Source organism: Elgaria multicarinata, chromosome 1, assembly GCF_023053635.1.
Source record: "Elgaria multicarinata webbii isolate HBS135686 ecotype San Diego chromosome 1, rElgMul1.1.pri, whole genome shotgun sequence".
Lineage (NCBI taxonomy): Eukaryota > Metazoa > Chordata > Lepidosauria > Squamata > Anguidae > Elgaria > Elgaria multicarinata.
The window spans coordinates 192,172,978-192,199,178 of NC_086171.1; the positions used below are offsets into that span (position 1 = coordinate 192,172,978).

Below are 26,201 nucleotides of genomic sequence, written 5' to 3' on the forward strand. Positions count from 1 at the left end.
AGACCAGGTCAGATTTCATTTAATCAGTTGGCAATCCTACGGGCAGTAAACTAGTACACTAACATCAAGGGCTCTGTGGCCATCACGCCTTCCTTCCTGAACCTTGTTGCTTACCCAAATTCCATTCAAATGAAATTGTTCATCCCCATCAACATCTCCCAACAACGAACAAAGTGCATTGCAAAGTCCATCCCACTGCCAATCCTTGACAGATTAATGTAATTTTAAGCAGCACAGGGAAAATGAAGACTGGGCTACTAGTGGTGGTAAGCAATAACTTCCATTTGCTTTGCGCACATCTCTTGGTCTTTCTTTCTACGGCATCTACGTCTCACCCCCTGCCCAAAGGCACCCATCAAAACCACAAATGCAATTCCATAAAGACAGTAACAGCGCAACACTATACATATCTACTCAGAAGTAAGACCCACTGAGTTCAATGGGGCTTACTCTTAAGTAAGTGGGTATAGGATCACAGCCCAGGAATAACGACATCTAACAAATCCAATAAAAAACAGCAGCAAGAACAGAATTCTGTGCCACCCCAAAATACCAAATGAGCAGATTGACAACAGCATGGTAAGCACTTCATGACACAGCCAGTGATTGCTAGGAACTCTACTCCAACGAGATCAAGGGATCAGGGCTACTTTATATAAACAGCAGTGTGACAGCATTTTTCCTGGACCGTACTATTTTGAGCTGCCAGTAGAGGGGTACAAATCTAAATGCTCCCCCCTTGCAAAAGAATCCCCTGTGCACTGAAACCTGGCATGTTCAGGAAGGATTCCACTTTGCCTTCTCCCATATTTTCCAATATTGCTGGCAACCACATGTCAATCCTAGGAGAAACAGTGCACTCCTATGTATATTTACTTGGAACTTAGTCCCATTAAGTTCAATTGGTCTTACACCCAAGTAAGTGAGCCTAGGATTGCATCCTAAATCTAAATTGCATTAGCTAATAAACATGAGGATTCTTGTGCCCCCACCCCCACCCACCAAAAGACTATGATGCTGACTGAAGAAGGGCTGGGATCCCTGTCTTAAGGACTCCATCTTTCATAACATTTCCCACCCATAAAAATCAGCAGTGTTCTGGTTGCTTGCAGGAAGCAGCCAAAGGCTACATTGTAATAGCTTCACAATAATATTAATAATTAGAAATGAACATCTTCAAAGCACTCTATAAGCAAAATTTAATCCCTCTGCCACCCTATGTGGTATTTTTACAGATGACGACCTTGGGCTAAAAGCCAAAGTACACTGAGTTCTATCCTGCAGAGAAACAGTGTTGGAATGCAGGTCAGGTCCCATTTCAGCTCCTACCATGCTGCTTTCCATTCACATCACTTTATCAAGGCCTCCTGTGGGCATAACTTCTGGCTTCCTTTATACCCACAAGTTTAAAGGAGGTCAGAAGTTATGCCCAAAGGGGGCTTCCGTGAACTGATAAAGAGCCTCTCTGCATTAAAGGAAATGGCGTTGTTTACCCAGGGTTTTTATGCTTCCTGGTTCTTTGGCATGATTGTTATGGGCTGAATTTCACAGGAGGAGAGGGGCAACAAGGGGTTTGGATTGAATACTTCCTCTCCATTCTGTTCCATTTTAATTCTAATATTGAGTGGTAGTGCTTATTTATGGCTTATTGTATCACTCCCATGTAGCCACGTCTTAGTGGTGAGGATAGGCGTGCATACAGGATGTGCCCAGGCACTCCCTAATGTCTCCAGAGCCTCCAGAAAGTGTGTAATTCCCCCAGGCACGCTAATGGTGATTGGTTGGAAGCTACAAGCCAGTAAATGGCTGCACCTGGAGATGTGTGTGGGCAGAACCAGCATCCCACTCCCCTACATTTAAACACTCTTCTAATGTCTGTCAAAGGACAGTCCTCTATTAAAGGTCCCCTTGATTAGAGGGCCTGTTCAGCCTGCTCAGTGATTTTCTCCCTCACCCATCTCACTACTGAATGAACTGAGGTCCCATAATTTCCGCCATCACACAGGATTGAAATTAGAGAATGTGGGATTACAGTCACCAAATTTATTGCAGCTTTAATGGCCTTCCAAAAACTAGCCATGACATCATTCACGCAATGAGCAACTGGATATTGATTTAGTCACGGTATTTATATATTGCTTTACAGACTAACCTCACAAAGCACTTTACATGAAATTATTAAACAATAAAAACAATAAAAGTATGCAATAAAAATGGCAAACAACTCTTTGTCTTAGAGAAGCTGATGCTTCCTGTTTCTTCTCCTCTTAGGGCAAGACGGGAGTCTGCATGGCACTGGATCTTGGGAAATGGGGCATGTCTGCAGTGCCCATAAAACCTCCATATACAATCACCACCCCTGCTGACTTTGAGAGAGCACTTGAGCACCCAAACCACAGCCATTCTCTTCTGAGTAAAATTCTCTGGGATATCTCTGAAGCTTTGATCACAGAATCGGGGAATTGTAGACTACTAGAATCATAGAATAGCAGAGTTGGAAGGGGCCTACAAGGCCATCAAGTCCAACCCCCTGCTCAATGCAGGAATCCACCCTAAAGCATCCCTGACAGATGCTTGCCCAGCTCCCTCTTGAAGGCCTCTAGTGTGGGAGAGCCCACAACCTCCCTAGGTAACTGGTTCCATTGTCGCACTGCTCTAACAGTCAGGAAGTTTTTCCTGATGTCCAGCTGGAATCCGGCTTCCTTTAACTTGAGCCCATTATTCCATGTCCTGCATTCTGGGAGGATCAAGAAGAGATCCTGGCCCTCCTCTGTGTGACAACCTTTTAAGTATTTGAAGAGTGCTATCATGTCTCCCCTCAATCTTCTCTTCTCCAGGCTAAACATGCCCAGTTCTTTCAGTCTCTCTTCATAGGGCTTTGTTTCCAGACCCCTGATCATCCTGGTTGCCCTCCTCTGAACACGCTCCAGCTTGTCTGCATCCTTCTTGAATTGTGGAGCCCAGAACTGGACGCAATACTCTAGATGAGGCCTAACCAGGGCCGAATAGAGAGGAACCAGTACCTCACGTGATTTGGAAGCTATACTTCTATTAATGCAGCCCAAAATAGCATTTGCCTTTCTTGCAGCCATATCGTACTGTTGGCTCATATTCAGCTTGTGATCTACAACAATTCCAAGATCCTTCTTGTTTGTAGTATTGCTGAACCAAGTATCCCCCATCTTATAACTGTGCCTTTGGTTTCTATTTCCTAAATGTAGAACTTGGCATTTATCCCTATTAAATTTAATTCTGTTGTTTTCAGCCCAGCACTCCAGCCTATCAAGATCACTTTGAAGTTTGTTTCTGTCTTCCAGGGTATTAGCTATCCCACCCAATTTGGTGTCATCTGCAAATTTGATAAGCGTTCCCTGCATCTCCTCATCCAAATCATTAATAAAAATGTTGAAGAGCACTGGGCCCAGGACTGAGCCCTGCGGTACCCCACTCGTTGCCTCTCCCCAGTTTGACAAGGTTCCATTGATAAGTACTCTTTGAGTCCAATTCTGTAGCCAACTGTGAATCCACCTAATAGTTGTTCCATCTAGCCCACTTTTAGCTAGTTTGTTAATCAGACTATCATGGGGCACTTTGTCAAAAGCTTTGCTGAAGTCAAGATATATGACGTCCACAGCATTCCACTAGACTTGGAAAGGGCCACTGTGGTCAACTGCTGCTAAGTGCAGGATTCCAGTTTCAAGCATCCATGACAGATGGCTGTTCAGTCTCTGCTTGAATACTTTTAGTGGCAGAGATCCCAGTACCTCCATAGGCAGTTGGTTCCATTATCTAACTGCTGTGACTGTTAGAAAGTTTTTTCCTGACAATCAAACAAAATCTGCTTTCCTCTAACTTAAGCCTGTTATTTCGTAATTGTGTTTTAAACTGTTGGGTGTTTTACTGTGGTTTTAATTTTTGTGAACCGCCCAGAGAGCTTCGGCTATTGGGCGGTATAAAAATGTAATAAATAAATAAATAAATAAATTTTGTGCCTTGGATGACAAAAGAAGGGAGGGATCACCTGCTGAGGTCAGGTGACCTCCCTACAAACTTACAGCCCTCTTTTGTAGGACAATCCTTTAGATACTTGGAAAGTGTTACCATATCCTCCCACAGTCTTCTCTTCTTTCCTCAAGGCTAAATATTACCCCTTCCTTCCATCTTTCCTTGTAGGGTTTAGTTTCTAGTCATCTTTACTGTCCTTTACTGAGCTCATTCCAATATATCTGAATCCTTCTTCAAATGTGGTGTGTCCAAACCTGGGCATAATATCCAAGGTGACGTCTGGCTAGCGCAGAGTAAAGTTAACTACAAGCACCCACTAATTCTGGGTGTGTGAGAGTAAGTAAATGAAGGCATGAAATATGATACCTTTCTTCCTTCAGGGAGAGAGACACATGGCACCCGTAGCAGAAGCAAGAGGAGATGGAGGAACGAGGACGAGGAAGGAGCAGGAATTGATCAAGCGACAGAACATACTCTCTTGCCCCCTAGTATTTGGAAGCATGCAGAGATGTCATCGCATTACACTTGAACTGTTTGGGGTCTGATCGTTTCAATAATCAGGTTCATTCATTAAATTATTATTATTATTATTATTATTATTATTATTTATTTATTTATTTATATAGCACCATCAATGTACATGGTGCTGTACAGAGTAAAACAGTAAATAGCAAGACCCTGCCGCATAGGCTTACATTCTAATAAAATCATAGTAAAGCAATAAGGAGGGGAAGAGAATGCAAACAGGCACTGGGTAGGGTAAACAGGCACAGGGTAGGGTAAAGCTCGGGGGTCGCATTAAAGCTGCAGATGCCCTGCCCTCTTTTAAATCTGGTCACAGTATTGCTGCAATATAGCTCCTGCAGCTTTAACTGTTGTGATGGAGGAAATTTCACCAGGTGCTGCATGCATACAAATGACACCTGCTGACATTCCTTTTTCTATACAGCTGTTAAAAGACACAGGAGCCCTGTCCTCCTTTCCATATGGTCACCCTATCGTTACTGGAATGAGGCAGATTAGCATAGTTAAATTTTGGGAGCTCCGCTGACCTGCCCCATTCTTGAAATGAGTGTTTCTGCTCTTCTCACTTTGCTTCTGCAATCGCTACCTTCCACAGCTGTTAGCTTCCATCGTGGCTAGCGGTGGGTCCCACTAGCTTTCAAGCAGCATTAGATGCTGCTCTATACAACCCTTTATTTTTCTTTTTGCAGTCTTTCCTCAACCCCCCTTCACACATAATGAATGAACCTGGCTAAAATGAGTGTTCTCCCTGTTGAAGCATTTTATCACATATATCTCTTGCAAGCTGCATTGATAAAATATGGTGAAAAATATGCTGCATGAGCCTGTCAGCACGATGCAAGCGACAGCCACCCTGAAGATAAATCCCATGTCCCGATGATAGAGTCTTGGTGCTCGAGACAAACGCATTTATTAAAACCAATAGAAATGGCTCTTTTGGGCATACAATGTATCACCTCTTTAGCCTCAGCCTGACTGCTTGCTGGGATTGCCTTGCCCTGAGATGATTCATTTCATTTTACTAAGCCTACCCTGTTTTTTTCTTCACCAAAGGAACAGCAGCGCTATTTGTTCAAACAAAGAGAAATGGATACCATGGTCCTGGAGGATTTGGTCTTGGTACATGAATCGAAAGCTATCCCCAGGGTCCTCTCAGCCCCTGAAACAATATGTGCTACCCATGATTCTTTGGATGAAGTGTCACATAGTTGCACAGATTTTGTATATGATTTGCAAGCCTTTCTTTTTGAGCAGGTGCAGTTAAAGGCTCTTGTGTTGGTTTACTCTGATGTACATCCCACCGGGTTCAGTAGGTCTTACTCCCAGGTAAGTCTGCACAGGACTGCAGTTTAAATGTGTGTAGCTATTGAAAAACATGCTCTTTCTGAAAGCCTAACAGAACATGACAGATCTTTTGCAGCACAGCAAAGTTTATAGGGAAGTAACTCCCACTGTGTCCTGAATCCAAAGCTACTCTAAATTGCGACCTTTTAAAAATAATAATAATGGGCAATTCCTGATCTTGTAATCAGACCAGTTCATACCTGAAAGATCCACTCCAGATCTGGAATATGCTTGCATACTTGATAACTCGATTACGGCTTGATAACTCAATTAGGGCTCTAAATTATGAGTAGTTTTGATTCTGCTGTTGCTAAATTTAGCTTTACATACAGGACCTTTAGGGTTTTGGACAAGACTGATTGTGCATACTGGGAATTGTAGGACTTTTTTCTGTCTAGACACACATAGGATTGTGTTATCTTCTGTGGAGGCTGGTAGTTCCAATGTCAGTGGAGTGGTAAATTCACTCCGGGTTTCATTCAGAACCATCAGAACTTGGATAAATCTTTCCGAGTCCTGACTGAAACTGGAGGGGATTCACCACCCCACTGACATCGGAGCCACCAGCCTTCACTGGTTATCACCAATCAGAGATAGCAGCAGGGATGTGGGCAATGGCAAGGGAGTGTGAGGAGACACTTGGTGAGTGAATGGGTAATCTGTCCCCCCCACCCATATATAATTCCGCATCCCTGTTCTACATTGAGTTTCTGTAGGGTTGTTGTTTTTTAATCTGTTATTGTATTTCTAAATCTTGATACTGCTGCTGGTTTTTCCTTTGGCACAATACTGCAGTTTTAAACTTGTAAAAGCTGTGTATTCTGTTTTATCATGCTGTATTTTATGGCTTTAATTGTTCTGAATGGCCCAAAGGGCTTAGGCTGTGGGGCAGTGTAGAAATGTAATAAATAAATGCAGGTACAGCTTTCAATGGCATCGAGAGGAGGTCATGGGACGGGGTAGGGGGAACTTCATATACTAAACAGCAGCTTGTTCTGCAGCTGATAAAAGCACAACAATAGATGTTGTGGCAAACTTTGGTTGGCCACAAGGTCAGGCATCAGCGAGGAAATCAATGGCTGAGTTCGGACAACACGCTAATCAAAGGTTGTTTCCTATTCTATTCCTATTACCTCCCACCCGCCTGCCCGCCCGCCTCCAGTTGATCAGCGTGTCATCCAAACTTAGCTAATGTATGAGTGAGGAGAAGGGGAGGGGAAAAGAGAGCATGTAGGCCTGAAGCTTCTTCATGTGATAGCAACAATAGAGTGACCATATGAAAAGGAGGACAGGGCTCCTGTATCTTTAACAGTTGCATAGAAAAGGGAATTTCAGCAGGTGTCATTTGTATATATGGGGAACCTGGTGAAATTCCCTCTTCATCACCTCAGTTAAAGCTGCAGGTGCCCTGCCCTCTTTTAAATCTGGTCACTCTAGTGTAGCTCCTGCAGCTTTAACTGTGGTGATGAAGAGGGAATTTCACCAGGTTCTCCATATATACAAAGGACACCTGCTGAAATTCCCTTTTATGTGTGGAGTGGCGGTCCTTATGTAACGAAGGTGGTGCCACCAACGGACAGGAGAAAGTATCATCCGTCTCAGGGAAACTCCAAGGTTTGGAGAAATATATCAAATCTTTAGGGAGGGTTGAACTGTAAAGGGGCAACTCCCCCCCCCCACAAAGTTCAATGAGAACTGGGCATGCTTGGTGAGCATAGAAGGCTGCCAGCTGAGTTGGGTGTGTGTGTGTGCAGGAAAGGTAAATTGAGGTGGTGAAATTAAGGTGACCATATGAAAAGGAGGACAGGGCTCCTGTATCTTTAGGATAAGGAAAGGAACCTCTTGTGCAAGCACTGAGTCATTACTGACTCTTGGAGGGACGGCAGCTTTCGCTGATATTTTCTTGGCAGGCCTTACTGCGGGGTGGTTTGCCATTGCCTTCCCCGGCCGTTATTACCTTTCCCCCAGCTAACTGGGTACTCATTTTACCAACCTCGGGAGGATGGAAGGCTGAGTCGACCTGAGCCGGCTGCCTGAAACCAGCTTCTGCTGGGATCGAACTCTGGCCGTGGGGAGAGTTTCAGCTGCAGAAACTGCTGCTTTACCGCTCTACGCCACACGAGGCTATATCCTGTATCTTTAACAGTTGCATAAAAAAGGGAATTTCAGCAGGTGTCATTTGTATATATGGAGAACCTGGTGAAAGCTATACTGTGACCAGATTTAAAAGAGGGCAGGGCACCTGCAGCTTTAACTGGTGTGATGAAGAGGAAATTTCACCAGGTTCTCCATATATACAAATGACACCTGCTGAAGTTCCCTTTTCAATACAACTGTTAAAGATACAGGAGCCCTGTCCTCCTTTTCATATGGTCACCCTAGGTGAAATAGCATCCTGGAAAAGGGCAGGTCTGGCTAACTGCATCCCTAAACAGAGCACTTGTAACATTCTAACAGGCAATTTGAATTCACTTCGTTCAGGAATGCATTCCCGTTGAATTCAGTGGGACTAGTAAACATGCATTATTAAGTTTATGAGTGAGGGTGTGTTCTGGACGTGAGGGCGTTCGCTGCCCTTTGGGGAAATAGTCGCTGGAGCCTAAGGAAGGAGGAGAGCGCGCAGGATGGCCATCGTGGTCTAAAATTATGCCCTGGCCGGTGGAACCCTGGATCCACAGCGGAAACGGGCACTAGGCCTGGAGCAGCTTTCTCTAGCAAGTAAGTGAATACGCCTCCGACACAAGCAACCGGGGGCGCTAGGACGCTTGCATGGCGGAAACTATCGTACAACAGTCTCGAACTCGGTACCTAAATCCTAGTCATCTCCACAGCCCCGCACGCTGTCGCTGTGCTATCTTAGAAGTCGCCCCACGCCCCCTTCAGGAGAGCCTAAATAAAGCGTTTCCCTTTGCATTCACAAGGCGTGCAGCGTTACACATGTTCTTGTCGGTCACGTAAAGAATTCTTTTCGGTCTCCTTCTTCAGCGCCCTTTTGCTTCCTTTCTGCTTCAGTTAGCAGCTTGCTCTCGATTGTTTGCAACCTGAAAGGCAGCTTAGATCTCTGCACGCTTAACTGAAAATTGGACTTACTTCCGGGTAAATAGGATCGGACGGCAAGGAGCCAGTCTCCAAATTACACCTTAGAATCGAGAAGCATCAATGCATCTCCGGCAATTTAAAGTTTTTGCAAATAACGAAAAGGGGAGGCGATCAGAAAAGGAGCCGCGACACGTGTGTGTGTGTTTATGAAAGAGAGATTAACCCTTTCCCCTCATGCTATTTGCCTGATGAAATCCCTCCCGCCCCCATTTCTATTTGCCTCGTTAGTAAATAAACAATCAGCATAGTTCTAATATCCCTTCCCTCCTCTATTAGCAAAAACTTGACATTCAAAAATCTCAATCAAAACCCAATTGAACAGTGGGATTTACTTCTGAATAAATGCATACAAGATTGAGCTGTAAGGAAATTAAAATCCAGACTAGAGCAACCGTAGTGCAACAGTCCTCTATTTTAGACTTTGCTGGGCAATCCTATTCCAGTTAGTCATCTGTATAGGATTTCACTGCAAATCTTCAGCCAGACACTGGCTGGGTTCAGACGGCACACTAATCAACTGGGGTGGGTGGGGGTGGTAATAGGAACAGAATGGGAAACAACCATTGATTAGCATGTTGTTGGAACTCAGCCACTGTGTTGAAGAATGTGCTCTGTGGAACAACTGGAGCACAGCAAAGACCAATCCTGTGCATGTTAGAACTAGGCCCAGCTGAGTTCAATGGGCCTTATTCTTCAGTAAGTAACTAGCCTTAGCCTAACTAATTTTCCTAAAAAGCCCTACTGAATTCTGTAGCTATGCAGCTCAATACTATGACCTGAAAGCACCATTGAGTTCCGTGAAGGCTATGATTCTATGCATAGTTCCTCATAAGTAACATTAATAGGGAAACATGAATATACTTTAGTTGTTGGCAAATTTTGAAACACTCTATGTCATCTTCGCTCAGAGCTGCTGCGTAAGAAAACGGAAACCATGCAATCCACCACTAAACATGTTGACAAAATTAAGCCTCACTATACTTGTTGGAGCTTACTCACAATTAAATGTGTATATGATTACAATCCTATACATGTCTATTTAGAAATAAGTCCTACTGTGTTTGGCGGTGGTTACTTCCAGGTGAAAGGATTGCAGCAGTCATACTGAAGTTAGCATGTGTTGGATTTGATCACTTCTAGTCCCTACTAATACTTGTGACAATGCAAGCAGCAGAGAGGCTCAAGTAACAATGCTTCATCGAAGGATGTGATCATGTAGAGCCTGGTTTTGTTATGTATTACTGATGTTTCACAAAGTTGAGACATCAAGTTGTAGCATCTGCATTTGATTTTTAAAGATGTGGTGTCCTACTCTTATTTTGCACATTTCATTATTTGATTTCTTCACTTACTAGATATATTTACTGAAATTGACCACAATTTCACATCATTTAGGTTTCATCCTAAGTGTGCTTTGGACTGTAGGCTTAGGCTTCAACTCTCCACAGAGCTACAACCAAATCCTATATACATTTACTCATGCAGTTAATTGAGACATGCTCCCATATGTGTATGTACCGACTTAAACAATCAGTCAGATCAACATCAGAGGCCCTGCTCCAGGTCCTTACGCTATCTGAAGTACAGAGGGTAACATTGCAAAACATGGCAGTTGGACTGTGGAATTCCTACCTGACTCCTTCTCTGTTTGCCTTCTATCAAGCAGAAAAAACTTGGCTTTTAGTACAAGTGTGATTATCATGAAGGGCTGTTTCTATTAATGTTTCCCCGGACTGCTGTAGTTTCCCCTTTTTCTTTTTTTTTTAAGTTGAGCTGGCTACCTGCAGGCTTTTTGGCTGTTGTGTCCTTTTATTTTTTTATTCATTATTATTGTTAACCATCCATTATTTGTGGCTGTCTTTTGTAAGACAGAAAGACAGGATAAAGATGTTTTAATATATGCCTTAAGCATGCTTACACACCATTGATTTCAGTGGGCCTTAGATTTGTATAAGTGTGCATTGGATTGGGTCCAATATAGCTACCTATACACATTTTGGAATGAGTTACACTGGGATAACTGTTGATACTGGAAGAAAGTCACCAAGTACAAGATATGAAATAACCTCATCTGAAGCTATAAGAAGCCAGTCCTGAGTTACATGGCCTAGAATACCTATTTAAAGCAAGTTCTGACTACATAGTCACAAACTAATAATAAGCAATTGCTAGTTTTATTAATTTCTACTAAGACCTACACCACAATCTTAAACTTGTTTACTCGGAAGTGACCAAATCAATATAATTTAATAAGATACTTAGCTGTGTAGTCCACTCCTATACATGTTTAGTTAGAAGCAAGCTCCACTGGATTCAACAGGGTTTACAGAGGTATAAAATTATGCATGGTATGGAGAATGTGGATAGGGAGATATTTTTCTTCCTTTCCTGGAGAAGGCTATCAATGGCTACTAGCCCTGATGGTTGTGTGCTACCTCAAGTAACCAAGGCAGTAAGCCTGTGTGTACCAGTTGCTGGGGAACATGGGTGGGAGGGTGCTGTTACACCATGTCCTGCTTTGTTGGTCCCTGGTCAACAGCTGGTTGGCAACTGTATGAACAGAGTGCTGGACTAGACAGACCCTCAGTCTGATCCAGCATGCCCAAGACAACAAGCACACAACATAACAGCTTAATCCAATGCATAATAAAACTAGCCAAAACCCATTGAATGCAGCAGGCTTAGGGGTGCCAAGATCAGGCTGGTTTTTTTTTAAGTCTTTAAAGACACAAGCCTAACCTTGGCACATGAGGCTATGATAGGGTGACCATATGAAAAGGAGGACAGGGCTCCTGTATCTTTAACAGTTGCATAGAAAAGGGAATTTCAGCAGGTGTCATTTGTATATATGGGGAACCTGGTGAAATTCTCTCTTCATCACAACAGTTAAAACTGCAGGAGATATACTAGAGTGACCAGATTGAAAAGAGAGCAGGGCACCTGCAGCTTTAACTATTGTGATGAAGAGGGAATTTCACCAGGTGCTGCATCCATTCAAATGACACGTGCTGAAACTCCTTTTTCTATATGATTGTTAAAGATACAGGAGCCCTGTCCTCCTTTTCATACGGTCACCCTAGGCTATGATGCAAATAAAAGCCTTCACGCCCATATGAAGAATATAGGATCCTGTCAATCTTGGCCTGGGCTAAGCACGGAGGACCACACAACTGGGCTACCAAAGTCCAACATTAGAAAGAATGCCAGGCATTTATGTCATCTTCTAGTATAACCTTGTTTTCAGTTCCCAGTATAAGTTACTGTTTGGCTTAGGCAAGTAAGTAGATGAAGTGGAAGCTATTTATTCTAAACTGTGTTGTCCTTCAGCAGTTAATTGTGGTTGTCCTCAAATTCTCCAGCTATCATTAGGTAAGTAATCACATCCTAGCCATAAAACCACGAACAGCTTTATTGTATAAAGATAATACAATGTCAACAGCTGACATTTATTTTATAATCTGACATAACTGAAAATATTCAAAGGACATACAAAGTTAAACATCTCTCCCTTTCTCTTGCATGCTGTTTGCATTCTTTTATCCAACCATGGATCTCTTTCTTCCTCTTAGCCGTACTTCATCCAGTTTTTTAATTACTGGGACTGATTTTTTAGATGCAGCTGAGTACTTCTTCAAGAGCACTTCAAACAGAGCCTCTGTATTTGGGTGGGTACTCAAAAAGGCTTTCTCCAAGACATACAAATCAACACCCTTATCCTCAGGAAGAGCAGAAATAAAGCTCAGTCCAAAATCTATTAACACCAGCTCCAGCTTTTCTGCTGGAGGTTGCAAAAGCATATTAGAAGTTGTGAGATCCCCATGTACAAGATCCTCATCGTGCATTCGTGCCAAAATCTCACCAATCTTCTCTGCTAACAAAGTAAGATTGTTGGCACCTTTCCCAGATTGCTGTTCAGAGATTATATAGTCCCGGACGGTAGTCGATCCCACAATATCTTCAAGATATATACAGTTGGAAACATAGTCGACGAAGTATACAATGGGAGCAGAAATTCCTAAAAAGAAGATGATCATAAACTATTAGTCTATAGATTTATTCTATGTACATTTAATATTCTGGTCATGCAAAATAAAATACACTATCATAATTATCAATGCCAGAAAACAGGAGTTTTCTGACCACACAAAGCTTTTTGCAGTGAATAAACATACAATTCAAGCTTGCATCAGCCACTCACCTTGCCGTCTATGGCTACTGCAGCTTGCCTCCAGGCAACCAAATTTGTTGCCACCCTACCTTCTACCTTAAATTCTACTTATTCTTCAAGATAAGAAGTGAGACAAATGCTGCTCCAGCATCAAGTCTCCAGAATGCAGGCATGTATCAACAGGACTGTTATGGGGTTTGCAAACTCTTGCTTTCTCCCTTCTAGCCTTAGTAAATGCAGAGCTCTATGACAACCATCATGAGCACTGTGTCATAGAAAGCCACTGCAAACCAGCTGCCCTCCTTGACTTCTTCCCACTCTTGTGGAAGCCGAGGACTCTGGGAAGAGAAGGGGAGTATAGTTGGGGAAAAGAAGCTGGGAGTGGCAGAGGCATGGGTGAGGGGCCTCTGGAGCACAAGGTGAATAACAATCCCCCACGTTTAAGGCTGACACAGTTCAAGCAAGACACAGCTCTGCCATCTTCAGGTTCTGAGCTTTCTGATTCCCAGCAAGTTTAGCAAAGTTTTGAAGATGTAAAACATAAGTTGTAACTGACTAGAAACCTACCATTAGCATTCTTAGCCTAAAGTTCCTTACATAGTTGCAGTGACTCTGACAAAACCAAGAGTTTCGGGGTGTCTATGGAAAATCTCAAAACAGAATATTTTTGACTGAATCCCAACTTTGATACTGCCCCATAATCATACAGCATGGTGATATTTACAACCACATAGAAAGAACATTTCTGTAATTTCCAAACTAGGGAAGGGGGGGCAGATTAAGATACCCTTTAACTTATCAAATATATATTTTATTATTAATAAAATTGAATAATAAAACGGAATCAATTTAACGAGTTTTGAAACTGACAGAAATAACACAGTAATACATGATTGTTTGGCCCCTTCTGTGTGAATCATGGGTCTTCCTGCTTATTCCCGACATATGAGAAAGCAATTTTAGCCTCTGGTAAGCAAAATTAGAATAAAATCAAATTGCATGTTGGTTTGAATTTCTACACATTCTTTGAGAACGAAACACGTGATGCCCCCCATTCATTACTTTGCGGGGTAGTTTTGTTAAAAGGCAGAAGAACCCTCCCCTCGCTTCCCGTCTCGTCCAATCCCTACTCAAGCCCCGCCCCCACCTGCCCGTCGACAGCGGAGCAGCGAGCGGGCCTCTTGCGCCGTCCGCCTCCGGCTCAGCCGTTCCTCCAGCAGCGGGTGCCGATAGCGCTTGGGGAAACGGAGCTTCATCACGGCTGGGCGGCCAAGGAATTGGCCCCGATAGAGCCGCGCCTCGGCCCCCTGCTGTACCAGCTGCAGCCCCTCCATGGGCGCAGGAGTCGCCTCAGGTTCAGCGGCGTCCGCCGGGCTCCTCTCAACATCTGGACCCGCCATGACAGCAGAAGCGGCCGAGCTGCTTCCTCCCTTACCACGCATGCGTAGAGTTCGTAACTACGTACGCGGCGTGCTGTGCGCAAATTCCGTATAGAACAGCTTCCTCGTCTCTTTCTTCGGGAATCGTCGGGTCCTGTTACCGGAAAGAGCCGAAGTCAGAAACTGAATGTAGCAGGCTGTGCTTTATAATGTGTTTGCCTTCCGGTCTCGGGTATCTTCTCCTAATTCCTTTTAAGCCTTTCCACGGCACCTCTTGCCTATGTTAGAGTATGACTACTTACTAACGTTTAGTGCAGCCCTATACTGTCTAGTCTTACTCGGAAGTAAATTCCACTGAGTTCAGTGGGACTTGTCCCCTGGGAAGTTTTCATATTTGTAGTCTTATAGGCCAATCCTATGCCTATGTATTACTCGGAAGTAAGTCGCAGTGCATTCCAAGAGGCTTAGGATGCAATTCTATGCATGTTTAGAGAGAGTAAATGTCCTACAACTCATAGCATTCTCAAGCTATCATAGCCAACTGGGAAATGCTGGGAATTATAGGGGTTGGTGGGTGGGTTTCTATCTAAAACATGCATAGGATTGCCTTTATTTGCAAGGAGCTACGTTTAGGATTGCAGGGAGCTGCAGTTGAACTTAATGTTGCTTTCAAGCAGACATCAGGCTGCACAGCTATGAATTCAACAGGGCTTAATTTTTAGTAAACTTGGTTAGGACAAACAGACCTATCCTATGTACACTTATTGAGGAGTTCGCCCTATTAAACTCTCACGCTTAGGTCTTAAATATGCATAGGATTGGGTTGTACTGCAAGTACGTCAGTTCCACAGAGCACATTCTCCCACACAGTCCTATACAAGAGCTTCAGCTATTGGGCGGTTTAAAAATGTAATAAATAAATAAATAAAATAAATACTTAGAAATAACGCCTCCTGAGATCAATGGTGCTTTCATCTAGGTCAGTGTGTATAGGATTGCCCTGTAAAGTCTACAAAAGAAGACATTCTGGACTGAAGTGACAAATGTGTCGACTGTCCAGTGTTTGCTGAGATTCTGTCCATTTACATTATCTGCATCCAGGCTATTATACTCTGTTCACTATTCATTTGTTGTAAACAAGGCTACAAAAGTTACTAGCCCCATCTACAGCACCAGTATTTGTCACTCATGGCCAACCCCAACCCCCCCAATCTTGCCTTGTTATTGGGTACTATTTTTGCTCACCATAGGTGACCGAGTGAGTGACCATTTATAAGGCTTATTTATTTGCACATGCAGTGGAATGAGGTGGTAGAATGGACTCTACCATTTCAGTTTGCAACTGTGGGGATACCATTTTTGAAAATTCCCTTATTTGAAAACTCTGTGAGTTGAAAACTTCATGCTGCAGGGAGTGGGCTGGCCTAGACTCGCCTGAGCTGGGTTTTTTTTTTTTTTTTTAAAAAAAACAACTTAAGTTGCATGAGAGAGAATTTTTAAAAATGTGACCCACTACCCAAGACTGAAGTAATTCAGTCCATTCTTCAGAACCCTGCCTATCTGCATCTGTAAACCAGGCTTACATTTGTAATATTGCCAGCTATTTGGTTTTACTTGCTTTGTTTTTAATACCAGTGCACTTGTGGAGTAACATCAAGACTACAATTTAACACAGTGAGACTTACTTCTGAGTAAATATGCATAGGATTGCACTGTAAAAGTCTTCAGTGACCTCATTTGTTGTTGAGTTGTAGCCAACACATTTCTTTTTCGATTTAGGTTTGTTTTGTTTTTTGTTTAAAAGCCAAAGTGAAAGGAGAGTGGGAAAGCTCAAACCAGTGGAACTGGGGTCTCAGTTAATAGCATTATACCTGTGGTTTTATTCCACTTTCTGCAAGCATGCTGGCCTGTTACAACTCTTTATGCTATGCTGACATGAGGGTATGTGGAGACCTCTGCTGACCAGCTTCAGAATTGATATAAGATTTTGAGTTAAAAATGAGAACTGCTACTCTGTCCTGGAGGAATAGAAAATCTCTGTAAAAGGACTTGATGAAAGTTTATGTAATTTCCAGATAGATACAGAGCTGATAAAAATAAATGTTCTGAAAAATCTAACAAAGAGCAAAAGTGAAGAAGAGGCTTTTGTATGCAGAACCCTATGGTGCCTACTCAGGAGTGGTGAGGTGAAATAATAATATGCAAAACTGACAGCACAATTCTGTACATGCCTACTCAGAAGTAAGTGCCACTAAGCTCAATGGGCTTTATCCCAAGTTTGTAGAACCTGGGAATCAAGGGCAGAGTTTTCCCAGAAGAAAAGCTACATGTAGAAGAAGGGCAGTGGGACTACATACATTTTCTCCCCCCCCCCAGGTTTTAATGCTTTATTTATTTCAATAAAAAATATACAACATACTGTTATACAACATATTCATTATACACTGTCAATTATTTCAGCTATTCAACAAAAAACACCCAGCATAACACAACTATTAATATCTAAGAATAAATTAAGTAAATTTTGTATCAAATGGAATTTTCATATCAATACACAAAACATCCCAAAATAAATTAATGTAACCTGAATAGATAGTACATAAGATCAGAATATCACATATCTCCCAAGCAATGTTTTATTATATAGTAAAACAAGAACATATATTAATTTCTCTATCATAATTAATTTTCCAATAATCAATAAAAGGTTTCCATTCCTCTATAAATTTAGGAATCTGTTGTCTGCCATCTCTTAACCTCACTGCTTCACTAATTTTCAATAATTGTGCAATTTGTCAAAGCCATTTCCATAGTGAAAACTGAGATTCTAAGAGCGTATTTGAATTATAGAAGGAAAGCTCTTCATGAGCCTCACCCCTAACTTAATCCAGTTAGTAAAATCATGCCCCCATAGCCTTCCAGAAGAGTAGCTAAGGGGGGCATCACAATAGGTAAAGAGCCAAGACCCTTCCCCTGGTAATCCAAGTATTGTTCCAGGAGTATATATTCTTTGCCAGGTGACAGATTTTGCACAGTGCTTTGCATGTGAAGGTTTGTGGAGAAAGAACTAATCCTCTGAACATTATAACTATGCCTGGAATGTGCTTGCTGTTTTCTCTGATGGTAAAGTGACATGATTCTCAATCATTTCAGATTGGCATTTCTATGGAGGCCAGGTGAAAAGGAGGAAAGACAGTATTGTACCTTTAATACTGATTAGGAGAGGGAATTTTAGCAGAATATTAAAAGGTGCAGAACCCTGGTGCCCTTTTTCATTCAGACACTTTAATGGTGACTATGGAACACAATGCTCATTACACCCTTTTATACCAATGGGTTTCACCTGAATTTCATCATGATTAGACTTTGAAAATCACTTAGTGGAAAAATATACCTAAAAATCATCCCCACACGTTTGTTCTTGTGCCTCCCAAGTAGCCTTTAAGAACATAAGAAGAGCCATGCTGAATCAGACCAAGGGTCCACCTAGATCAACATTCTGTTCGCACAGCGGCTAACCAGCTACCCATGAGAAAACAAAAAGCAAGACTTGAATGTACCAGCACTCTCTTGCCTATGTTCCCCATCAACTCGTCCACATAGACATACTGCCACTGATACTGATAGCTATCGATAGCCTAATTCTCCAGTCCCCTTTTAAAACCATCCAAATTGGTGGCTGTCACTACACCTTGTGGAAGTGAATTTCATCATTTATGTGCTGTCTCAAGGAGCACTTCCTTTTATCTGTCATGAATCTTCCGCCAATTAGCTACATGGGATGTCTCCAGGTACTTGAATTATGAAAGAGGGAGAAAATGTCTCCATATCTACTTCCTTCACACCATGTGATATTTATCAGTTTGTTATCTGAAAGACTCCAGGCAGGGAATAATGGCAGGGACTCACGGGTCCTTTTCCATGAGCTCCTACCAAAGGAAGCGAGGCAGGTGGCTACCACGAAAAGGGCCTTTTCTGCTGTGGTACCCTGACTGTGGAATGAGCTCTCTTGAGAGGTTGCATTCCTCTCAGGGCTATATGAAGACCTTTTTATTTCCCCTGCATTTTAGCGTTCTAATCTTTTAGCTCTGCTGTTTTAAATCTATTTTAAATCTCTGCATTGCTGCTAGGTTTTATTCTGGTTGTACTTTTATTTTGTGGTTTTAAGCTCCCACATTTTATGTTGTAACTTGTGGTTTAAATTTTTGTAAACTGCCCAGAGAGCTTTGGCTATTGGGCAGTATAGAAATGAAAATCAACAACAACAACACAACCTGTTGCAAGGAGATTAAACGTATTAAAATTCTATTGTGACAGATATAGGAAACATGCTTGTATAGTTATTTTGCAGCCAGCTTGATTATACAATTTGCACGTTGTCAAACATTGCTTTCAAACCCTTTTATCACTATGTGTGCTTTGAAATAATGTTCTATTTTCTGCCTTCCTTTTAAACTGAATCTGAGCTTTCCTATCGAGAACACCCAGGTTGTAATCTATGGTGATACTGGTTCATTACTTGAATAAAAGTAACAATGCAAAGGTTTGCTACCTATAGGGTTTTCAAATGACTGACTTGTTAGCTTATTTTTTTTTAGGGTTACTAATGGACCAGGGACAACCCACCCACCCTGCCAAAAAAAACCCTACTCTTTTATCTTTAGCAGTTACTCGATCTGTAGGAATTTGTAAATGAAACTTTTCATGGCTTGTAGATAAACATGATTGCTTGCTAATCTCTGTTCTGGGGAATCTTGGGAGTTGAAGTCTATGGACCTTATCACACCAGGGTTATACTGTGCAATCATTGCAAATTGCGTGCAAAGGACTCCAAAGTTTTCCAGTTTATAATCTGCTTTGACTGTGAAGTACTCCTATGCATCCTGCTTTAATTGTGCTTCAAAGGCAAAAGACCCGACCTATTTTGGTACTACTTTTGGAGCGAATCAGTTGTTTGTTTCCGAGCGGCCACTGGGGGGTGCAGGAGCAGGATTCTATATGTTTAAAGAAAAATTAAACATGCTTACATCTGCGTAAGTTTTAGAGATAAAGACATCAAAATTTGCACAGTAATAGATATTAAGGAGAGCTTTAAGCATACCAAATTTGAATCAGATTGGGTCATCCGTTGATTTTTTATGATTATTTACATTTCCCCCCTTAAACCCATTTCCTGGCATGCAAAGGATCTTAGGAGCGCTGCCGCCCAGGGTGTGATTTAGCTAGCAACAACAACGCCAACAGCTTAGCACCGTAGGGGATAATTCGAGGGAAACAGGTATGTGGGATGAAGCTACATAACACATCTGGAAAGAACCAGGTTGAGGAAGGCTACTGTACATCATTTATATGAAGTATTTTTATGTCACTCCTCAGCCAAAAAAGCTCCCAGAGCAATTTATATATGTAAGACTGTTCCTGCTTGCAAACTTGCATTCGTTTGGGGAGGGAACAAGAAAAATTAAGCCTTCCAACAGGGCTGATAAGTCTAATTAAGTCTTTCAACAGGCCTTGTTTCCCCTCTCTTCTGCTGCTGATGCTGACAGTCAATAACAACATCATGTTGTTGTCAAACACAGAGCTGTGGCGGCTGGTTGAAAATCCTAACAATTCTGTTGATTTTTAAAGGTGGACTTTGATTATTTGAGGTCAATGAGCAGATACAGTGGCCAAGTGCAAAGAAGGACAAGGTTCCAATACTTCCCAGAGCTGTGTAGAATTAGGGATTTTGGCAGGTGCAGCTCATGTAGTGGTGAAAAAAGCTGCACCTGCTAAAAATGCCCTGTTCTGAAGAACTATTAAAGCTAGAGGAGTCCTCTCCTTTTTCATTTTTTTGCATTCAAGGAATCCCTCTAGGATCTGAGAGCATAATAAGAATCAAGCAGGCAAGCCACAAACGGAAGCAAAAGAAAGAGAGAAATGAGATACACCATAGGAAAGGTTTTTAAAAGGATCAGAAATCAGTCTCATGAAATAGAACATGCCACAGGATGCAAGACATGAGACCTTTCTTCCTCTGCAAGGCCTCCTGCCCTAAGGGCCACACTTCCTCTGGCTAGAAATCCTGTGCTTTTTGGTCCCTGAGGATTTACATCATGAAAGCCTCACCAACTCCGTGGTCTGCAGTGTTACAATTTGTAGAAGCTGCTCATGTTGAAAACAATGGGAACCTTTCCAGTTTCTGTTTGTCTTTCTTTCTGGATAAGTACCAAGACACACATTTTCTACACATATCGCAGTCTTGCGGGCCACAGGGCAAGTCATTTAGACTCTGATCTTAAATGCATTTACTTGTGAGTAAGCCCCACTGAACTCAATAGGGCTTGCTTCTGAGAAGACATGTATAGGGCTGCACTGTTAGTTTCTTTTAAAGAAGGGAAAAATGCATTTGAAACAGTTTTAGTGTGCATTACAGCCATTTCTTGGAACTTAGCTATGAAGCACGACAACTTTAAATCATTACATGGGAACATAGGCAGCTACCTTATACAGAGTCAGGCCATTGTCTGCACTGACTGAGAGCAGTTCTCCAAGGTTTCAAGCAGGGATTTTCCCTTGCCCTACCCAGAGATACCAGGGGTTGAACCTGGATCATTTTATTTATTATTTTTATTAAATTTATATCCCACATTTCCACAAAAACTGGCCTCAAGGTAGTTAATAATAGTAAATAAAGATAAAATAGAATCTCAGTTAAAACAAAAACAAATCAATTAAAAACCCAGTAATAAAAAGAAACAGTATCCAACCAGTTAAAAAAAACCCTTCAGCAATAACCTAGTTTACATAGAGTGACCAGATACAAAAGAGGAGAGGCTTCCTGTATCTTTAACAGTTGCATAGAAAAGGGAATTTCAGCAGGTGTCATTTGTATATATGGAGAACCTGATGAAATTCCCTCTAAATCACAACAGTTAAAGATGCAGGAGCCCTGTCCTCTTTTGTATCTGGTCACTCTAGTATAACTAGAGACGTTTAACTGTTGTGATGAATTATGTATGTATTATATTGTATTTAATGTTGTTCCCCGTCTCAATCCAGAGGGAGAGGTGGGTAAGAAATAAATGTATTATTATGAGGGAATTTCACCAGGTGTTGCATGCATACAAATGACACCTGCTGTAATTCTCTTTTCTATGCAACTATTAAAGATATAGGAACCCTGTTCTCCTTTCCATATGGTCACCCTAGGCTAGGGCTGATGGGAGTTGTAGGCCATATGGCAAGCAATATCACTGAAGCAGTTGCTATGGTTACCAAAGCTTTCATTTGCCATTATTGAATACCTTGAGTGAGGAGAACCCACTCCCTTGCATGTTACTGATTTTATTGGTCATCTTCAATGTCTGTCTGAAATCTATTTGGACCACTTATTGCTCTGCAAATATGTTCAGGATACAAAGTGCTGTTAAAATGTTTCATTTGAAATTGAAATTAGAGAAGCTGAATGGCAAACCAACCTTCATTCTGCAAAACATCTGGAGGCCTTCTAACAAATTTAAATATAGTCTGGGGGTGATATGATTGTGAGAGAAAATAAAAGAAGCCTCTGATGTACACACCTCAGAACAGATGGTCCTCTATTGTGTTTTCAAAGACACTGAAAGGAAATAGAATTCCTTTTACTGCCAGCAATTTCAGGTGTTTAAAAACCATGAATTAAGCCCTATGATTAGACACATTTCAGAATAATATTTGGTAACAAAATGTTGGCTTTGAAAAAGAAAAGTGCCTTCATGTAAGAAAGAAAACAACAGCACAACAACCTTTGGGTTTCCTCTTCTTTGGAGATAGGAAAGCTAATCTTTTAAATACATAATTGGATGTTTTTATATTGCCACTAGATTAACACTTTGATGCTAAACACACTTGAAAAGCAGCCTCAGGAAAACATGGAAGAGAAGAAGGTGAAATTATTTTTCTAAACTTGTTTATAATTCTGAATCTATACTGCTTCTGGAACAAGTTTGTTAACTGGCCAGGGGGGAAAAAGCCTAGCCTAGTCCACATCTATGGCTTTTTAACACCAGCCATAAATGAATAAATAATGAATAAATAATGCTTTTCACAACATGGTGATAAGAATCATTTGCAAATGTTTGCAAAATATGCTGTTGTTAAAGCAACAGAAGACAGACCTTTTTATTCTACGCGTTCTGTTTTTAGTCATTTTACCCACATTTTAACCACCATATTTGTTTTAATTCATTCTTAGCCATCTTGAGCTCTTTTAGAGAAAAGGTGGGATATAAATGGTTTAAATAAGTAAATAAAGAGGGCTTGTTTTTTTAAAAAAAGCAACCCTATTTCTTAATATAAATTGTTAAGTATTTATTTTGCAGAAATATATTGCATTTCCTTACTTTTTAAAAGATTAGACCACATATAATAAAACAAACTACATAACTCTGAGAAGACAACTACAACCACAATCCTTTGCATCCAGTATGAACTGATAAAATAGCATACTCCTATACATGTTTACTCAGATTGTAAGCATTACTGAGTTCAGTAGGACATTGCCTACCAAGTGTGGCTAGGATTATGGACTTGAATGGGCCATATTTCCAAATAAGCCTGCAGAGTATATGGTATTGAACTCAGTAGAATTTATTTTTGATTGAAATTGCAAGAATGTTCAGGATGACATGTTCATTGGCTAACCACTGCCAAGGTATCCGTGGTAGCAATAACGTTTTTTGTGAATTGTCACATTTTGTAAATCGCTACTTATTGGCCTGGTTCAGATGACATGATAATCAATGGAGGGGAAGGAGTCAACCGTCCGTTGAGTTGATTATTATGTTGGGGTGGGGGAAACAATGTACACAATGTACAGTACCTTATTTTCTTGAATTAAACAATGCAGAAAAACAATGGGCTGCTCCATTGCTTATCCATTAATCAATTGATTAAAATGTCATGTGGAGGGTTCCTTCCCCCCCCCCCCCCCGTCGAGTGCACTATTCCATTGGACATAGAGTTCTCCAGCAGGAGTGGCTGAAAATACTATGGCCGCTCCTGTACAGCTAACAGAACGTGCAATGGCTGATGGGATATGGCTACGAGGAGGGAGGGAGGGAGGAGCACCAGCAACCAGAAGGACGCTGGAACTTTCAGCCACGTGACGGGGGGGTGGGGTGGGGGGAGAGGGAACATGTTGTGTGGGGAGTAACAGCAAAATAATGCACGGTGTGTGTGCTATTCCCCATTCCTTTGCCTGTTATGTCATCTGAACCAGGTCATTGTCTGTACTTTTTGCATTTCATTTCCCTCTGACTTCACTGGGTTGGATCCAAACTTATTATTTAGAGTAGACCCACTGAAATAAATGGGAGTCAAGTTAGATATGACAAATTCAAATCCCCTTTATTCCAACAGATCTACTCTAAGTACCACTATGATTGGATCCAACCCACTGTTTATAATACCCCCATGTGTATATACTCAGGGCAACACACTTCATGCATCTGATAAAGTGGAAGGGTTACACAAAGCGTCAGAACATAAGAAGTGCCCTGATGCTGGATCAGACCAAGGGTCCATCTAGTCCAGTGCTCTGATCACACAGTGGCCAGCCAGCTGTTGACCAGGAAAACACATGCAGGACATGGTGCAACAGCAACCTCCCACCCATGTTCCCCAACAACTAGTGTATATACAGGCTTACTGCCTCTGATATTGAGGTTGCACTTAGTCATCAGGCTAGTAGCCATTGATAGTAGGGCTGTGCAGCCACCCCCTGATCTGCCTAGGAGGCCAGTTCGGAGCCCCCGAAGCAGCCCCAGTTCAGCTTGAGAGTGCTTTGGGGGTTGCCCAACTCGCCTCGGCACCAAAGCCAAGGTGAAATTCGGGCCCTCCAAGGCGACTCAGACTTTTCTGGCTGCTGGCTGCGCAACTGGCTCCCAGAAATGTCTCCCCTTAACCACTTACTTGGTGCCACCACCGGACGCAAGGAGGGAGGCACCAGGTAAGCCCCCCTTCCCCATTTACCTGCTGCCTCTGCCGTCCACTTCCGCCCTTGCGTCTGGCGGCTTCCACTGCTGCCGATGCATAAACTCGGAAGTAGGCCATGCGGCCTACATCTGGGCTTATGCGTTGGTGGCAGTGGAAGCCGCCGGACGCAAGGATGATGGCGGCAGCGGAGCAGGTAAGCCCCACTTCCCTGACTCCGCCGTCTGCCGCCATCTTGGTTCCGTGCGGCCTACTTCCCGTCTTATGCATTGGCAGCAGTGGAAGCCGCCAGAACCAAGATGGCGGTGGCAACAGAGGCAGCAGGTAAGGAGACTGGGGGTGGGGTGGGGCAGGCTCCAAAGTGCCGAGGTGGCCCAAAGTTTTGGAGTCAATTGGCTTCAACTTCAGGTCGCCTTGGCCTTTGCCCGAACCGCCTTGGATCTGGTTCCAAAGGGTCCGAATCGCCCCAATCCGCTTTGGATTCGGCGTTCAGCGTCAAGGCAGTGCACAGCCCTAATTGATAGCCTTCTCCTCCAGGAATTTATCCAACCCCCATTTAAAGCTGTCCAAATTGGTGGTCAAAAAGCCTGGATTAAGATATATGCATATATGTGTGTTTTCCACAAGTGTTTTCCTTTTTCTCTCTTGAGAAGAAAAGTCCAGTTAACAAGGGAGTTAACTTTTACCTTATCAATTTGAAGGCTTTGTGAAAAAGCAAGTTAAGTTTCAGTGTCTGGGCACAGAGTTATATCAACCCACGTGCTCCAACTCTATCAAATGTAGCCTGCTTCACTTAGCTTTATGGCAGGATTGGCCCCAGTACAAAATTACATTGATGTTTATTTTCAGCTAGCGAATAGATCTGGTGTTGCATAGAAAATCAGCAATTTCATATCTGAGTTAAGAACTCTAGGATGGATACCACCTGGACCTGGTGAGTTATTAACTTTCAATTTCTTAATAAAGTTGAGAACTTCATCTTTACTTCAGTTTCTCAGCACTAAGAAGACAGAATCACTGAGGAAGGCGGGGGGGGGGGGTCATTAAGGTTGTCTTGCCCAGGGTCACTCAAAAGCCTGGAGCTGGCCCTAACTGCTAATCTGTGTAACATTGGCTGAGTTCGGACAACAGGCTAATCAACAGTTGTGTCCCATTCTGTTCCTATTATCCCGCCGCGCCCCGCCCCGCCCCAGTTGATTAGCGTGTCGTCCAAACTCAGGCACTGAAATGCGTTGACCAGTGGTCTTACTTGGTGTAGGCAGCCTCCTGTGTTCTAGTGGCACTTTTCACAAGCAAGGACTCTATGCTTGCAAACATATGCATACTGGCGAAACTGTGAAGTATACGCCAACTAATGTAACGTGTGAAAGCGCCCTAAGTGAAATGGAATGAAGCTTGAAAAAGCTAGATAAGAGGCTCAACTTCTCAGTTTCCCAGGGCGCGGGTCGGGTATCTCCAGGCTTTAGGCGCAGAGGAACAGAAGGGGGCATTTGTGCACCTCCTTGCCAACCCGGCAGCTTGCCGGACAAGCCCCCGTTTGCGCCACGGCTTCCCCCTCCCCGCCTCAGTAGGCAGGGCTGGAGCAACGTGGCGCTGTTCAGCCCTTTCGGCCAGCGAAGGGGGGGGGGGGGGGAGAGAGAGAGAGAACTTTTGAGCTGCGGAGATTACGGAGGAAAATTTCAGCTGTTGCTCCGCCAAGACCCCCTAGCCCTGGCTCTCTTTCCCGA

At 42.6% G+C, this 26,201-nt stretch overlaps 1 protein-coding gene across 1 annotated transcript; it reads right to left on the minus strand.

The window, feature by feature from the left end:
- Window positions 1-12,364: 12,364 nt before the first annotated feature.
- Window positions 12,365-14,540, minus strand: TP53RK (TP53 regulating kinase). Its single transcript, XM_063120396.1, has 2 exons — window positions 14,289-14,540; window positions 12,365-12,988 (listed from the first exon to the last, which is right to left on the minus strand). Exons 1-2 carry the CDS (start codon window positions 14,473-14,475, stop codon window positions 12,510-12,512), a joined length of 666 nt encoding a protein of 221 aa, XP_062976466.1. The 5' UTR covers window positions 14,476-14,540; the 3' UTR covers window positions 12,365-12,509.
- Window positions 14,541-26,201: the final 11,661 nt, after the last annotated feature.

What these genes read in the sequence shown, in the direction of transcription:
- TP53RK (XM_063120396.1), bottom strand. Translation starts at nt 14,475, where the DNA reads ATGGAGGGGCTGCAGCTGGTACAGCAGGGGGCCGAGGCGCGGCTCTAT. An exon ending in GCTCCGCTGTCGACGGGCAG is followed by an intron (nt 12,989 to 14,288) that starts GTGGGGGCGGGG and finishes TCTTCTTTTTAG; the next exon opens with GAATTTCTGCTCCCATTGTA.